The 18,291-nt window shown below is 25.6% G+C and overlaps 1 protein-coding gene across 1 annotated transcript; it reads right to left on the bottom strand.

Moving 5' to 3' along the window:
* Positions 1 to 6,099: 6,099 nt before the first annotated feature.
* On the bottom strand, positions 6,100 to 13,754 carry LOC113851409 (probable WRKY transcription factor 12). The gene is made up of 4 exons (XM_027481874.1): positions 13,467 to 13,754; positions 13,168 to 13,241; positions 12,479 to 12,640; positions 6,100 to 6,262 (listed from the first exon to the last, which is right to left on the bottom strand). The coding sequence occupies exons 1-4, from the start codon at positions 13,752 to 13,754 to the stop codon at positions 6,100 to 6,102; spliced, it is 687 nt and encodes a 228-aa protein (XP_027337675.1).
* Between the last annotated feature and the right edge of the window lie 4,537 nt (positions 13,755 to 18,291).

Genomic DNA, 18,291 nt, shown 5'->3' with positions numbered 1-18,291 from the left:
TCAATCAATGATATTCTATTAATTATCACATGATTGCCTCATTAATGATGGTTAGATTGAAAAAAAAATTGAACATTTTACAATATAATTATGACATAGAGTTTTAAATTAATCATCACACGTTAATGTCATATTAGTAATGGCAATTTGGGATAGAATAAATGAAAGATTTGTAATTTAATTATAGTAATTTGAGATAATTAAAATTAATTGAGATTCATCACGAGTTTGAAAAATTTTAGCAAAATGCTCAATATGTGGTGCTATAAATTGCGGATAGTAGAAGATCAAATGATGCAAGGAGAGGAACAGAAAATTGGATATGACAGTTGAAAGAAAATTTGAAGTTTAGTATTTCCAAGGTTTGTTCATAGTTTTTGTGTGCATGCTTAAGTTCTTGAAACGAGTATTTTGCTTAAATTACCTTTTAATGATTTATTCATTGGGTATATATAATTAAATTTAGTTTGATTTTTGAAAAAAGATTAATCAAAAGTAATGCATTTTATTAAAATATTTTGGCCAAAATTAAATGAGTTTGTTCGTTTTAGATCATTAGGTTGTGTCCTTTTTCCTTTTCTTTTTATTCTGTCAATAAAAATAGTATGTTAGAATCAATATTTAGAATTAAAAATTATCAGCATTATAGAATGTAGGAAAAAAATTATTTCGAAACTTTAAATTTTTTTTTTATCTAATTGCTTGAAACAATTAAAATTAATTTATTTTAGGCTTTTATCTCACCACTGATCTTTTACTCCTTTAAAATAGAACTTACAATTATATATTTTTTCTTACGTTCATTTCTCAATTGATTTATTTTCCTATATCGCTCTCTAGTTTTATAATACTCATATTAAGTTATGTGCTATGGTTATTTAATAATATTAATATTTATGAAAAATTGAATTTTGAATAATGCAGAATCAAAGTAAAGAGCAACGTGATGGAAGGAACGAGTTCAAGCATAAATCCCACTGATCAAAATAGCCAAAAGGGTAAAAAGAAAACAGGTTTTAAAAAAATTGCATCACTTATATTAAATAAAAAGAAAAACAATGCATCTAAACCTCTTAATACAAATGAATTAATCTCAAAGGATAAAAACAAGACATCTAAACCTCTTAATACAAATGAATTAGAGCCTCCAAAGGATATTAATGTTGTTAATGATGATTCTGTAAACTCTCGAAAGCATATTCCAGAGGCAAGTCATTCTTCAAATGATGTTATTGAGCCTGGGAATTCTTCTACAAATGTTTCTGAAACAGAACATTCTTCAAATGATGTTTATGTTCAGACAGAATATTGTTATTCTTGTCCTCCGAGTTATTCAAGATACCCTGAAGGAACAAATGAAGACGATCCCTTAGTGAAGATATCTCAATTTTTTGATGAGGATAATGCAAATGGTTGTTCAATTATGTGAGTGTGAGTGCAATAATTGGAATCTCCTTATATAATAATGCAAAATAATTATGAGTTATTTATTTACGATAATTTTAAGAATAATAATAATATTACCTTTAGAACTTTTACCTTTATTTATAAATCTTGTTTTCTTTGTACTTAGCTTTTAATTTTATAAAATCAATTAAGTTATTTTGGCAAAGTGATATATTTTATGATGTGACTAGTTACGATCTGACTTTTTTTAATTCATAAATATCTCTTTTTAAGTTTCTTTTTCCTTTTTGTTGATGAATAAAGGTTATGGAGTATGCTTACACTTAATTTTGAATGAACCAATAATAGTAATAATATCAATTATTATTATTATTAATGTTTGAACATCCAAATTATTTAAATTTTAAATTTTATTTAATAATTATGTGACTTTTAATGTGTAAATGGATAATAAATTTTGAACCGTACACGAAAAAAAAAAGTGACTGATTACTGCAGGTTGACAATTTAATATTTCTTTTCATACTTTATAGTATTTTACATAATTGGTGAATAATTAATTTAGTATTTCAAATTAATAATTAATTTATGAACAGCAATACAGCGTGACATAAAGCTACATGAACAATAATCTATTTTTATGTTGGATGAAAAGATCGTAACAGAAGGTAAGAGAATTTAAAAATATTTTTAAAAAGGAGAATCAGCACCAATTTTATTAAAATAAAAAATTAATTAAAAGGAAAATAATCTACCAAAATCATATCATATTGAGAGTCTATTTATGCATAAAAAGTAAAAAAAGTGAAAATTTAATGTCATAGCAGTCCAAATACATCTTTTCTAATGTTATTATTTTAAATCAATTGCATAAATTTATCAACAACTCAATCCTACTTTACTAAATGAAACATGAATCGCACAATATTATGAAGTCTGGTCAATAATTAAATTTCTAGAAATATAATTTAATTTTTACTAACGTATTGTTTACGTAAATAATAACTCAAAAAGTCAAATATTAAATGTAAATTAATTATTTTTTATTAATTAAAAATAATGAATAATAAAAATAAAAATATTCACAAATTTAATTCTTCTTTAAAAAAAACTCTAGTTGTAACAGGAACTTTTTATTTTAAAGTGTATAAACTCAATTCAGATACTTGACTAAACAAACTCTAAACTATATAGGATGAATTTGGGTCAATCACTATTTCAGTTTGTGGCATAGAACTGTCTAGCGACAAATAATTATATATTTCCTTAATTATATGAGTTGATCTATGTATTTATCAATTTTTATAAAAATAAAATTAGTAACATAATTAATTTATTTTTTAATATTTTTAAAATTAAATGATGGCTAATTAACCTAAACTTTTAATGTTTCCTTTGATATTTCTTTTATTTTTAAAATTCAACATCTAAAAAATTATTAAATGAATAGCTAAAATTTATATCAATCGTGTTATGTGAAAAAAATTAATTCATTTAATTTAAAGTTTATTAGACTTCTTTGTACCAAAAGAAGTTTCTTTCCGTAGTATATTTTGGTGGAAAAAGTACTCGTATAAAAGGTTTTGCTGTTAAAAGAAAAACATAATAATTTAATAAAATAAGGTCTACTTATAGTCGATTGTTTTGATTTTTCCTTATCAAATCTTGTTTTATTTTTATATCATATACATATTTATAACCTTTAATTTAATAATTTAACTTGTTTAGTATCTCTCTTGATAATATTCAAACAATGAAGATATTCAATTAATTATCACGTATGAATGTCTTATTGATGATGGTTGAATTGAAATAAATGAAATTTTTATAATTTAATTCTGGACAATTTAAAAACATATAAATTAATCATCAAGCATGCATTAGTCACATTAGTAATGGTGATTTGGGTTAAAATAAATGAAAGATTTATAATTTAATTATAATAATTTAGATAATTAAAATTAATTGAGATTGATCACGAGTTTTAAAAATCTCTAGCAAAATGCCCAAACGATGTGTTATAAGTTGCGGATAGTTGGATAAAAAAATCAAGTTCAATATTTCTAAGTAATATTATTTTTTACCCTTCTTTTCTATTGCATAAGATTTTATTCATAGCTTTTGGTTGCACACTTAAATTCTTGAAATATTTGATATCACAAGCTTAATTACTTGCCCTTTTTAGATAGGTTTTGATCCAAACACGCTTTAATTGGTATTTTACTCCTTTAAAATAGAATTCTTACAATTATATATTTTTCCTTCACGGTTATTTCTCTATTGTTTTATTTTTCTATATCGTTCTGTATTTTGTTTTATAATATTTAATATTGTCAATATATATGAAAATTTGAAATTGGATAATACAGAATAAGAGAGGATTTTGATGGACGAAAAGAATTTAGATTTGAAGCCCACTGAGCCAAATTGCCAAAAGGGTTTACACCAATTTTGTTAAATCTTAGAAAATATATATCACTGTTACTATGTAGAAAGAAAAACGAAGCATCTAAACTTTTGAAGCAAATGAATTAGACTCTACGAAGCATGCTGATGATGCTAATAATGATGATTCTCCAAGCCCTGCAAAGAATATTGATGATGTTATAATGATGATTCTCCAAACCCTGCAAAGCATATTATTGATGTTACTGAACAATCTCCAAATCCGCTGAAGCATCATTCAGAGCCAAGACATTCTTCAAAGGATGTTACTAAAGATAAGAGTATTCTTTAAAGAATGTTATTGAGACAGAGAGACATTTTTATTTTTTTTTATAATTAAACATAACTTTTTAAATAGTAACATTATCCACCGTCAAATTTTCCCTGTAGAAGTTGGATTTTGTGCTTCTTTTATCCTTCACTTGATTTCAATTGAATAAATTTATTCATATTTCACTGTATAAGAAGGAGACGTTAAGTAGATGAACCGATGATGTTTGGGCATGGCATATACTTTGGGAGGGCCCGTTATTGAACTTTTTGAGAACTTAGGTAAAATAGGAAATTATGACCCCTTAAAAAAATTATAAAATGTAATAAATAAAATAAAAGTATATATTAATAATATTATTAAAATAATACATTTTTTAAGGGGCTATAATTTTTTTTTAATAAAATTATAAAAAAATATTTTTCATTCAAACAATTTTTATGTTATAATTAACTACAAAAATACAAAAAATCATAAAAAAATGGGTTCTACAAGTATTTTGAGATGCAAAATTATTAATGATAACATTAACATTAATATTTTTTAAAAATTCTTTATCGATTGAAAAAATTGTAAGACCATTCAACAGTTCTTGTGACATTGATGACTTTAGGTAGGTTTTAATTAACTTTAACTCTAAAAAACTTCTTTCAGTTGATGATATAATCACTGGGACCATAAAATAAATTCTATAAGTGATTAAAACATTTAGATAACAATCTGCAGATTTGACAAACTTAATAATTATTTAATTTTTTGAAGAAAACTAAAATTCTCAATGAGCTTTAATGTTAAGAATATTAAAATTTTGAAATTAAATAAAGTTTTGAGTTTACAGAAGTCAATGAGTCGAACGTTTATAGTAAGTGAAATGCGAGGAATTAAAAGGTTTTTTTATTTTTTATATTTTTTTTAACTACAAATTATAAGAGCTGAAATTTTTTTCCAAGTGAAAGTAAGACACAATTTTTACTTTGAGCCCTCTTTTAAGCTTGGGCCCTAGACGATCGCACCTCTAAAATATCCTCAAAACTGGATCTGTACTTTGGAGTCTGCATGTTTTGGCGACATAACTCAACTTTTCGGTAATAAGAAGTTTAATAAGAAGTTTTTTTGCTTTAATTATAAAAATATAAATTTATTTTTAAACGTATTAATTATTTTATTGTTAAATTTTTATTTTACTACCAAATTTACAGTAATAAAGCACCCATTTACTCTTTTAACAGCTCAATGCACTCGGCAATTTAATATATAAATCAACCGTTTAACCATTTAAGATATATACTTATTATTGTTTTAATTAGCTCATTGTTAGTGATCAAAGATTCTTCAAGGGTTCATTCAGTATAGTCTGTATTTTTATCATGTCACATTTCGAATCTTAATATTCAAACCAGCATATAATGTACACACTGATTAAATATTAATGCATGCTTCGTTATAAAATCCACTAACTCGTCTTGAAATAGAAAAAAAAAATGGTAAAATCTACTTTAACTTTGTAATTGAGAAGGTTTACACCTCTATTACACGTGTAATAATTTTGACTATTAATTCTAAATAAATAAATAATAAATTTAATAATTTAATTAAAATGGACATTAATATTCTCTATCTTTAAGATATTAAAAAAATTATATTATAACTGTTAATCTGAATAGAGTATAAAATATTTTCTCAAATTTACAATTACTGCTACAAGTAAAAAAAAAAAAAAAAAAAACTCATAATCCATGTTTGAAAAGATTAGATACATTTGGGATTATAATAAAATGTTTTTTCTACGAACCTTAAATTTTTGCATATATATTGTGGGGATTGAAGAAATATGTTATATTAATAGATAAATAAATATATACGTAAAGGGCCTTTTTATATAAACATGATACAAATTAAATGAGTGCACGGTAATATCCGATGAAAAATTGTCACAACTAATTATTAATACATATTAATTAGTGAAACGACATTGTTCAAAAAGAAGTAAAACATTCATGTTCAGATGAATTTGGGTCATCACAAGGGGAATGGTTGTGTCTGCCTTCATAGGTAGTTATCACCATACGACAATCTTCGGAGAGTCGTTCAACTCTTTTCTTCACCCTACAGTTGTTATGGGTACAGCGGTAGTAACTTCTGCTCATATCCCAAAATTGAGATGTCAGCATAAGACAAATGTACATAAAATAAGTGAAATGATTTTGTTACCTTTTTTTCTATTAAATTATTTTATTATTTAAACTATTATAAATCATAAAAATGCATAAATTAAGTGACAAATTCGTTATTTAAACTATGCGTTTTGTTCTCTGCATATCTTCTGTATTTTCTTGTGAGCTATGCTATTAATATTAAGACAATAAAAATAAACAATGCAAATGCAAGAACATTGCCTGTCTATTTTCTCTGGACTTACATGTTTCACAACAAAAGAGAAAAATAAAATCATCATTCTATAAATTAATTAAAATGTTACAAGTCTACGAATGATATAAATATTGTTTTATTTATTTAAAACTTAATATATATATATATATATATATATATATATAGTACGTCAAATATTAATAAATATTATTTTATTAGTATAAATTCATTATATTTATATCAATAATTTAATTTTCATTAAGTAAAACTTATACCAAGAGACTATCTCAATGCCTTATATTTCTTTTCGTTAGTAAATGAGATTCCTTTTTTTTAGCTATTTTAATCTCCCTAACAAGTGTTTTACAGATATTGTTTATAAATAAATAAAATTATTAAAAATATGTGATCTAGTGAGATGCATTGTTAACAATTTTCAAATAAAAATTTTTAATTTTAATTTTCTGATTAGTGCTCGAATGACACTCATGTTAACATTTTTCAAATAAAAGTTTAATTTTTATGTACTGTTATTATAATTTTTTGTACATATATTATTCACTGATTAGACTACAGAGTTAACTTTTCTAAAGTAATTAAAGAGATGTGTAAAGTAAAAAATAAATAAATAATTATCTATCATTAATTTAAGATTAAATATCTTATAAACATTACTAATTTTAAATTAAAGATAAATACACTTTTACATTTTAACTTTGCACATTTTTTTTATTTAAAATGACTTAAGTCATTAGAATATATAATAAATATTACTTTTAAATTAATTATTATAAAAAATATTCTTATTGATATAAGAATTTTTTATTGAATGGGAGTGTGAAGAATTTCACACGGAGAACCACTTAGAAATCATTCTAGGTATGAAAATTTTGAAATAATTATCATAAGAGTTAATAGATTTTAATTATATAATAATATATTATTTTATTAAACTTTTATATATTTTTTAATTCAAATTAATTTTAAAATTTTTTAATCAAATAAATATTTTACTTGAAATTTATTTATATTTTAACCAATATTTTTCTGAAACACTCTCTCCATTTTTTTCTTAAATTTATTCCAATATCAATAACATAATGTGTATTCATGAGCTACTTACAAGATATTATCTAAATAAATTTAACACATAATTTAAGCGTAGTCCTATAAGTATTTTTAGTGATATTTTTAAATTAAAATACATGTTTCATTTATATAAACTGTATAATAAAAGTTCACATTAAAGATCAATATATTAATATTAAGGATTGACCCACATTATCAATGTGAAACTCTAATTCTAATTAAAAAATAACACTCACAGAAAAAACTTGTAATATTATACTTAAATTTTGTTTATAAGTTTATCTTAGCTATGAATATAATGAGACAATATTTTTTTTCTTAAAAAAGACACTAGTTTGCCTTATTTTATTTACTCTTTCTTATTAATATCAATAAAAAAATATTAACCATATGTTGGAAAGTCAAAACACATTATTTCAAAAACTTTATGCCTTATAAAGGACTACTCTTTGATTAGTAATTAATTAAAATTACTATTAATGAATACACACAAAAAGAAAAATGCTTAATCAAGATTGGTATTGGATATATTGTTAAATCTTCTTGTTGGTTAAACGATATTTGTGAATTTAAGACAAGTCTCACAGTAATTTTTTACACTATCAAACACCTGGCCCGTAATGTTCCCAAGTTCCTATGTTCATGAAGTGATCATTCTATTAACTTTTTGATCTTCCTAATTCCACTTCAAAGTACATACCTTTAAGTACAAATTTGTAATGATGAACTTCAACCGAAGCAAATTTACCAGCACTTTCGAAGGCTTGTAATAGTGGATATTCCACTTTAACCATTTTGCGTTGGTTCATGAAGTATACCTCAAATAAAACTATTGAACTTTCTTCCATGCAAGCAACATTTAACACGCACGCACAAGATTTATGTTAATTTTGGGTCTAATGATCCATTGGCTACCACCTTTTTCTTACCCTAAATTATTAGTTTCCTTCAGTCTAAGTAACTTTGGTTTTCAACAAACTATTGTATTTGTTTTATATTAGCATATCTCCTATCCTAAATTCTTCTTCAAAGAGTATACTTTAAGCTCTCGGGGAACCAATTGAAGATTATTCATGGGTTCTACTCAAATTGATAGACTGTTGTCATTTTTCACTTCCATTATCTTTAATGTTTTGTTGAATATCAGTTGCAAATTCAGCTCAAAATAATATGCCGTGTTTGTTTACTTTTATTAGATTGTTTACTGATCTCTGTTTACGATATGTTATTAAACCAAAAATTTGGTTATTAAGTTACACGTGTTAGACAAATTTTAGTCCTGAAAATATCATGTTAAAAATAAAATTTATACTTTAAAAAATTTGAAAGCATAATTTGTTCGATTTTAACATATAATAGCGAGAGGTTTATATATACAGAAAAACTAAGTTAAACTTTTAAATTGTTGCATACCAATTATAATTAACGACATATGTTTATCTAGAAACCAAATTTACTTACTATTAGATATAAGTTTAATCATAACTTATAATTATGATAATTAGCATGATTCTTTATGGAACTCTTCAATTTTTTATTGGTTGATGTAACTCCAATACTACATCAACTACCAAATTATTTCTAAATTTACATATTTTTTTAGGTATAAACAGGATAATCCTTTTTTGTTATTTCGGAAACAATGAAAATGTTATTATTATAGTCATTCATAATCTTCCTAACTAAATAGTATACTTGCATGCAACATTGCATTTGAGAATTTGATATAATTAATTTGTGTTTAATCAGCACTCAGTGATACAACTCTATTTCGTATAATGTGAAAGATAATTAGAGTTTCACCTATTTGTACTGTAGAAAATGATAGAACAAGCTCATCTAGATAGACAGCTTAACTTAACACTACATGTTTCATAGGAAAAAATCTCCACTTGCCTCTTTTAATATTTATTTGTATTTAATGTTTTTCTTTTTCATTGAAATTTTACTCCCACCATTTTCTATTGTTTGTCATTTAAGATTTAAGATTGTGATATAAAAATTAAAAGAATATAACTAATATAATTTTCATAAAAATTAATGTTAATCAATACTTACTATACCCCTTATTTCTTATATCAATTAATTTATCTAAAATTACATTTTGATTACTTTCTAGGTGTAAAATTAGAAAAAAAAAATATTTAATTAATGATTGATATTGTAAAATTATAATAAAAATAATTTTTTTTTAAAAAAGAAGCTAAAATGTCAAACAGAAGGGAATGAAGGAAGTATCTTATAACTAGGCAAAATCAATACTATGAAAAGTATTTCTAATCAATTAATTAAGAGAGACATGCTACTCCCAAAGCAATGGATCGTATGTGAGCTTTTTAAATTGACATTATTTTATTAGACAAAAAGGGAAGATGAGAAAAATAAAATTTGAATTCTTATTAAAATTCTATTTCTCGTGGGTAAGAAAATAAAACCTATTTATGAGACGATAAATATTTCCTAATTTGGCAGAAAAATTACACGTGTGCATACCCATTTTTGTTCTATTATTTAAGATCATTACACAGGTCATATACTCATATTAACAGCTCAACGCGACGGAAACCATATGTATAATTTTTCACTTATATATCCTACGAATAATCATATACTCAAAGTTCGAATTGTAATGCACAGAAAATTTATGCATCAGCTCAGTTTAATAAGTTTTACAAAATGACAGCATTAGCTGCACCCTAATTACAACATTTTCCGTAATTTTCAAGATAGCCTCAAAATTTGTTTGGTTTCGATAACTTAAAATGATGCAAAAGCCAATATACTTGTTTCTTCCATCTGAATGGGAGATTCAGTCAAACTCTTAAGATCCTCACAAGGAGGTAACTAAGCAATGTTGAAATTATCACTGTCTAATTAAAAAGTGGGAGCACTTAACAATAAGCTTTTATATTAATTTTCTGGTGAATTTACAATAACTAGTAATTAATGCACCTCTTGCAAGCAGAAGCCTAGTTAAAATGCATGCACAATTCTATTAACTTATAAACTTCTATCAAACTCAGAGACTCTTTAAATGGATTTCATGCTTTCATTTGATTTATTCACACCTCCACTAGCTAGTCTGTTTTCTTTTTCTTGGTATTTTGTTTGGGACCAACTTCTACTCATATACAGAAAAATTTATTCATTGCTTCTACACACAGAAGTGTAAAAGGCACTTGTAATGTTGTTTTTCTCTAAATCATAATGTTGTTTATTGTAGGTGACTCATGTTAGCGGGATAAACTCATTATAGACAGTACGTAAAACACTCTCTCCGAATACAATTATATTTATTAAGACTCAAACTTAAAATTATATGTTAAGCATTACTCAGTGATACAATGTCTTATTTCAAAGAGTAGTAAATTCTCTACTTGACCCTTCATATATTAACTAGCTTTTCAAGTATTTTGTATTCAAATTCCTCAAATATTTGTGCGTTATTACAGTATACGTTATTTTTGCCACTGTATTAGGATTTTACATATCTAAAAGTTTACAATACTAATCCTTATTATTGAAGGATAAAGTAATTGAAGACATAAAATGGTGAATTTGATGATAAGTCTTTTGTATCTTTGATCAAGGATTATATGTTAGTCACAGACACATTATATTTAGATCACATAAAAAGTTCTCTATTATTTTTAAAATAATGTAATAATGTATGTCTGTTGACTACAAACTTGTCATCATAACAAGAATTGCTTTGTCAATAATGTAGGCTAAATGGTTTGGTGCCTTAATTAACATTCGGATTTGCTAATTATATCCTAAGTAAACGTTTACTTACGATGTACAACACTAAATGATAAAATGAAATATAATTATTTGATATGTAAGGAAATTTATATTGCACAACGGAGAGTGTTGGACGGAATCTATAAATTAATTAAATCCGATAAGTAGTGATGAATGTAATGCGATAACTAAGGCCAAACAAGGGGTTAACAAAAAAAAGAATGTGAAAGACACCATTAACATGAGGGTAACATGAAAAGAAGCTACATTTGATGCGAAAAAAAAAAAAAAGTGCTGAACTTTTTTTTTCTTCACAAAATTTTCATGACAAATTGGATTGGAGAAATTAGGTAAATGTTAACGAGTTAAAATGAAAAACTTTAGGTGTAAGTGAAGCCTTTTTAGTGATAGAAGAATGCATGCGTGGAAGCTGAAGTTGGTCAGATAAATAGCTTGACCATTGGATGGTATGGGAACAGAGGACGAAGGAGGGGACCCTATATTGTGCTCTATTGTCAAAACACTAATAATATTCCACTAAATATTCTAACCAATTCATATTCTTTTTATTTCCCAACATATATTTTTATCTGAAGAAAAGCCGAAGTTTCAGTCTGTACCATCAATCTTCTCTACTCAGAAGCCTATCGAAGTGCATCTTGAATTATTCTTTTAGTTTTAGCTGGAGACTCTCTCTCTCTCTCTCTCTCTCTCTCTCCCCCTCTCTCATTGTGAATGTTTTCAATCTTCAATTTTGTTTGAAACAAAATCTAAGATTAGCTAGACTTGTGAATTAAGATTCGTTTTTTTTTAATACTTCAATTAAGATTCAATTTTTTGGGTACATGAATTAATATTCGTTATTAATATAGTTGTTTCACCACCGACACATGTATTTTTCCAAAAAGGACATTTTACCTTCGTTTCTCCGGGTGTGATGCCTATGATGTAGCCAGTGTACACCATTATAGATTTACCATTTGCATTTGATAGGGATTTTTCAAACACCAAAAATAGGACATAATTATATGGATAGAAACACACTTCATGTGATAATCAAATATAAGTTTTCTCTTATAAATATTATATTAAAGTTCTTGCAAAAACTGAGCAAGTAAAATAATCAATGAGTTCAAAGTATTATGTAATTACCTTGGATGAAGGCTATTCTTGACAACTTTCTGACCGTACTTCCTCCATTTATACCCATCATCAAGCACATCCACGTCACTTCTTGTTTGGAAACAAAACCGTGGTTCTCTCAGCTTCCTCCTTACTTTCGCCTTGCTCTTCTCAGATGCTGCACTCCTCCACCTACCATCATACAAATTTTATTACCAACATATATTTTTAGTTTATTGATAACTTTCCATTATTTGTTACACCTCAAAGTCTTGATTAAACAGCCTTTTCTTAATTAATTAGTTCAAATCAAGCTTAATTAACCTTAAGCAATACAAAGAGAAAATTAAAATAAAATAAATATGAAATAAAAAAGGAAAATAAAAGAAGATGATGATCTATTTGAAGAATAAATGAAGGCTGTGATGGACTGGTGGATTCGAGAATCAATTAGTATCATGACTTTTGAGTAGCTCTTGCTCCTCCTCAAAACCCGAGAGGGAGAGAGAGAGAGAGAGAGAGAGAGAGGTTATAATAATTTGGAGTACGAAAGCAAACTCAGAAGAAAAAGAAGCGGTCACTTCCATATATAAGGTTAGAGACCTTCAGATTCTTCGCAGAAACCTAAAGAATATCTTCTTGGGTATCTAAATTAAATATTTACGTGCATGCAGAGATAGAAAGATTGAAATTGGAAAGTTGTAGTTGCAAGGATATACCATGTGTTGTTACCATCACTAGTATTTCCAGTGCAATTTTCATCATTGACAGTTTTGGGATCCAGAGTTCGCACCTGAAAGTTCATGGTACCATCCATATATATAACCAAAATCGTTTTTTAAAGAAGAGATGAAAACAATACCCTAAATTAATTGAAAGGGACATAATAACAAAAAAAAAAAACAAAAAACAAAAAAACTAATAATTAATTATAAGGTTGAAGATCATAGTCCATAACTTTTAATTAATTTAATCAATTGTTTTACATAGATACCCTATGTATATCAAAGTAAATCACCTGTTCATTATTCCAAGAAGTTCTGGTGACAAGGTCGTTATGGCTGAAACCAATAGTTGCAGCCGAGGTAGTGGTGGCAGCAGCAATCGTGGTAGCAACAGTATTGTTGTTGCCAATGTTTAGAGGTTGACAGTGATGAGAAGATTGGGATTGTGCAGAGGGTGCCAAGAAGCTAAGAACTTGGTTTTCTTCAAATTGAACAAAACCCATTTCATGGATGGCTTGAGGGGGGTTTGTGAATGAAACTTGGAGCTCATAATTGGGATTAACATCTCTCTCCCCTTCCATAACCCCCTTTATTGATGATTTGAAAATGGTTTTGAAATCACCTTCTTTTGGATTTTCTTGGTCTTTTCTTCTAGTTAACTAGCTCGATCTAGTGGTGATGGTGGTGTAGCACAAATTCTAGACCATGTGAATGCAAAAAGAGGGTGATTCAGAAAACTGGGGCATGAGGTGCATATAGTTTGGTCAACAGCAAGTTATATGTGTTGGCCAATTAAATTCTGAAGAGAATGTTTCTTACAAATTATTCCTTCCCCCTCTTCTTAAGGGAGTCTATTCAAAGTCTTGTATACACACTCTTTCTCTCTCTTATTTACACGTGCATTGTCCTACAAGTGTTTTGTATTTGGAATCTATCTCAACAATTGCCAGAAAAATGAAACTGGGTATTGTCGTTTTTATATGAAAATGATTCTTTTACATCATTTGCTCACGCCAGTTTTATACTCATTAACAATGTATTTTTTTTTTTCTTTTTTACTGTGTATGTATATTGTTAGATGTTTTAATTGTTTAATGGGCTATTGTCTAATAATTACCAATCCATAAACTAATTAAAATAAACAAAATTTTGCACATAGTTAATTAACCATAATGGAATTTTTTTTATCTAAACATTATATTTACCCATAAATAAATTTATACATCGGTTTTATACCTTGCTTATTTGAGAAAAATATATCACGCAAAAGGTGTGTTGAAATTAGTGTTTTTCATGTTCTACGGATTAATCGATCCCAATTATAATAACACATTGGTTTAAATGTTTTGATACAAACTAATGGAGATTAGTAATTATAAATTCGATTGTAATGCTCAATCATGACCAGTTACGTGACCAACTTGCATTCAAACCATCTCGAAAACACTCGTTAATTCTATGATGTTAGCATCACTGAAGCCAATTATTGTTTTTAAGATCCGTGTAAGTAACTTCTAATTTTATGGTAATAACACCTACAGTTTTTATGGAAGATACTACTCATTGTTTCCAAACGATGGATTGCTGGTGCACAACCATTTAAATGGCAAACCAAATTTTTATCAGGATCTCGTTACCTTATATAGCTGTCAATGGATATCATAAAATGTTTAGTCTATATATACGTCAAGTAGTTCAAAATGTTAAGCTATTTGAACTCATAAAATGACAACCCAAAATTAACCTTATGACGATTATGAGTTTGTTTATAATAAAAATGTTCTATTGATTTAGATGGTCCAGCAGTAATGGACTGATTTTTTATATGAACACTACCTTGTTGATCCGTATATTGTATGGGTATGTTGATTGTGAAATAATAGCATTAATATTGTTAATAATCAATAGATTCTTAAGTTTAACTAACATATTTATTTTTATAATTTTAAAAATTAAAATACACATGTTCGTTTGGAAATTTGTAAAAAATAAGTAAACAGTTTTATGAAATATTTAAAATACACATGCTCGTAACAGATTAAAAAAATTTACACTGACCTGAATTTTAATAGTTCAAATTTTAGATTTGATGAATACGTTAGAGTCATATCAAACCATTTTTCTGGCTTTACTCGTTGCATTCAACTTTGTGAGCACACAAATTTCAAACATTTTTAGACATATCCTGAATTTGAATCGAATTCCCAACACAATTAAGCATGAATTCTGAATAGCCCTTTGAGCCAATAACTTTTCTTTTGGAAGGTTCAAGTCAGTTAAAAACTAACAACATAGAAACTTAGATTTTTTTATATCATGATCTTGTTTAAGTTGCAATTTCTTGGTAATATGTCCCACTTGACCCCTTTGTGTTTTTTAATTTACATTTTTTGCTACAGTAATTATATATACATGCATTGTCGTGAGACAGGCTTTACAACTTCAAGCGTTATCGAGATTGAGAAGTTCTTCTAATAATTTCTTAGGATTTCAGCTTCAGTTCTCTCATGAGAATGTAGTTCCCACTGAAAAAGAATTTATTTACTAACAAAAAAAATCATATATGTTAAATTATCTGTTATTATAATTTTTATTCAACAAGAATTATACATTTAACATATACATCACAAGTTTTCATTAACGAAATAAAAAAAATATTATATTAACATTTTCATATATTAATAGAAGTATATATATATATACACCCCTCCCTCAATAAATAAATAAATCTATCCATAATTTTTGGATTAAGAAAGGCATACTAACAAAGTTGTACTTGATGCAAGCAATACTAAAACAATGTAATATATTGACAAACAGTTTCACGAAGAATCAATCGTTTTTAATGAAAATTAAAATATTAATATAAACATTATTGATATATATTGATAATATATATTATAATCCATATTAATAGACAAATTTATTAAAACAAAAAATAATATATATATATATATATATACACTGTTAAACGTAAATTAAATAAAACATTCAGATAAATATAAAAATTTTAGATTTACAACCAATGTGAAAAAATCTTTTTTATATATATAATGCGTATTGGCACAGAACTTTATAATACAATTACATTCACTTTGTTCTCAATACTATGACACTAATACGCAATTCCTTGCCATCATTAATTAGTGGTAATCATGAATTATTTGAAGCCCTTCGTGGCTTAGTAGGTTAATTTTGTTCTGTATAACGTAATTTTCATCAAAATGATATGAGAGGATCACAGAGTTTCACAAATACACGTGTTGTTTCGTGGCAGATTAGTTAAGGGCAGGATATGTTAAATGTTGTTTTGTAACACAACATACCAAAGATAGCCAAATGGCAATAAGTGAGCTATGTAAACAACAAATGATTTAGTAAAATCACAGCGTGAATGTAATTTCATGGAAGATAAAAGTAGTATAGATTTTACTTAAATATGACATTTATCAATCCATTTGTTTGATTTAAATTTATATATATAAAATAAATCACTAAACACGTAAATCAATTTACGTTTTAATAAAAAAATTGTGTAAATAAAAACAAATTATTTAAAATAAATTAAATTATTAAATTTTATATAATTTAAATATAAATAAATTCTTCTTCTTATTATTAAATTATATATATATATATATATATTTCAATGGTGACAAACTTTTTGAAATAAAATTTAGTGTTTTTAAATTTAGTGCTACTATATTTTGCTTGAAATCACTTGAAAAAGAAACAAAACAAAGTTTAAATTTATTAAGCAGAAGAAACAAACTCAGTCAAATTATATCACCACTTATTCAATTATCAAAAGATTTCATTAAATAAGATATATTATTAGGAACTTTATAAAAAAATTATTAATAACTTATAAAAAATAATTTATAATTTTTATAAGTTATTTTTAATTTATTTTAAATATATATTTTTAGTACAACTTATCAAAATAAATTATTTACAACTTATCCTAATAAACTTTCATTAAACCTTTAAAGCCTGAAACTTCATAAACTTTCAAAAAAATAAAAATAAAAACAAAAACATTCAAGGTTTTGAAATCATTTGGAAAACATCTTAATAAAAAAGAGCTACAAAGATTTTAAAAAGTTAAACTTTCTAAAATTAATTTTGTAAACATAAAATATATGATCACCATATAATAATATTCAATAATGTTAAGGATTGATTGCTGAATTTATATATCAAAGTTATATGATGTTTTTAATAAAAGTAGTTTTGCTTGTGGGATCTAGATATTGTGTTTTTCGGATGGTAATACTTCAAAAACTTAATTTTTAGTGAAATTAATAAGTAATAAGATGAATAAAGTAAAAACTTAAAACGAACGAGGAAAAAAGCAAATCTATTTTATTTTGGTTTTTCTCTGAGAACTTGAGATTTCGTCTAATTCCCACACATTCTTATTCAATTGGTTGCAAAAATAATAATCATAATCAAGAAGACAGAATTTGAAGAGAAAAATGCTATGCAGACTTGGTGGAGACAAGAGATAGAAAAAAGAGACTCAATGAAGCCTTAACTCAATTAGTGGCAAATTTGATTAATGCTTTGTTTTGATGGGAGATAAAATAAGGACGAAAGAAATAGAAAAGAAAAAAAATAAGAGAGTAAAAAATAAAGTGAAAATATAATTAAAAAATATTAGATATTTAGATGAATTAAAATAAAATAATAATAATAAAATTATTTTTATTTGATTGAATGAATAAAAAAAAGTGTAAAAAAATGAGTTGTATTAAAAATATTTATAAAAAATATAAATTAATAAAATAGTAATTTTTATTATAATATTTTTTATAAAAATTATTTTTATTTTTATAATTTTAATATTATTTTAATATTTATAAAAAAAAATACATAAAGTCCCATCAATCCTCCTCTCTCTCCCTATGTACTGATCATTTCTTTAGATTTTAAGGTGGTTCCAATTTAAATTCTCTCCATTTTTTTTCTCTTAATTCTTAACATCCAAACAAAGTATATGTCAGGTTGATTTAGAATTTAGGTTGATTAAACTGATGACTTTTTTAATTAAATTATAGTTTTATTTGATAATTCCATTTATTGTTTCCAATATTCAAATTATATTAGCAATTTATA

The sequence above is a fragment of the Abrus precatorius genome, unplaced genomic scaffold (genome assembly GCF_003935025.1).
Source record: "Abrus precatorius isolate BTA unplaced genomic scaffold, Abrus_2018 Scaffold9, whole genome shotgun sequence".
Lineage (NCBI taxonomy): Eukaryota > Viridiplantae > Streptophyta > Magnoliopsida > Fabales > Fabaceae > Abrus > Abrus precatorius.
Note: the sequence above shows the minus strand (reverse complement) of the source record. Positions and strands in the feature narration are given on the sequence as shown.

What these genes read in the sequence shown, in the direction of transcription:
- LOC113851409 (XM_027481874.1), bottom strand. Translation starts at nt 13,754, where the DNA reads ATGGAAGGGGAGAGAGATGTTAATCCCAATTATGAGCTCCAAGTTTCA. An exon ending in CTTCTTGGAATAATGAACAG is followed by an intron (nt 13,242 to 13,466) that starts GTGATTTACTTT and finishes ATGAACTTTCAG; the next exon opens with GTGCGAACTCTGGATCCCAA. An exon ending in AGTGATGGTAACAACACATG is followed by an intron (nt 12,641 to 13,167) that starts GTATATCCTTGC and finishes GTATGATGGTAG; the next exon opens with GTGGAGGAGTGCAGCATCTG.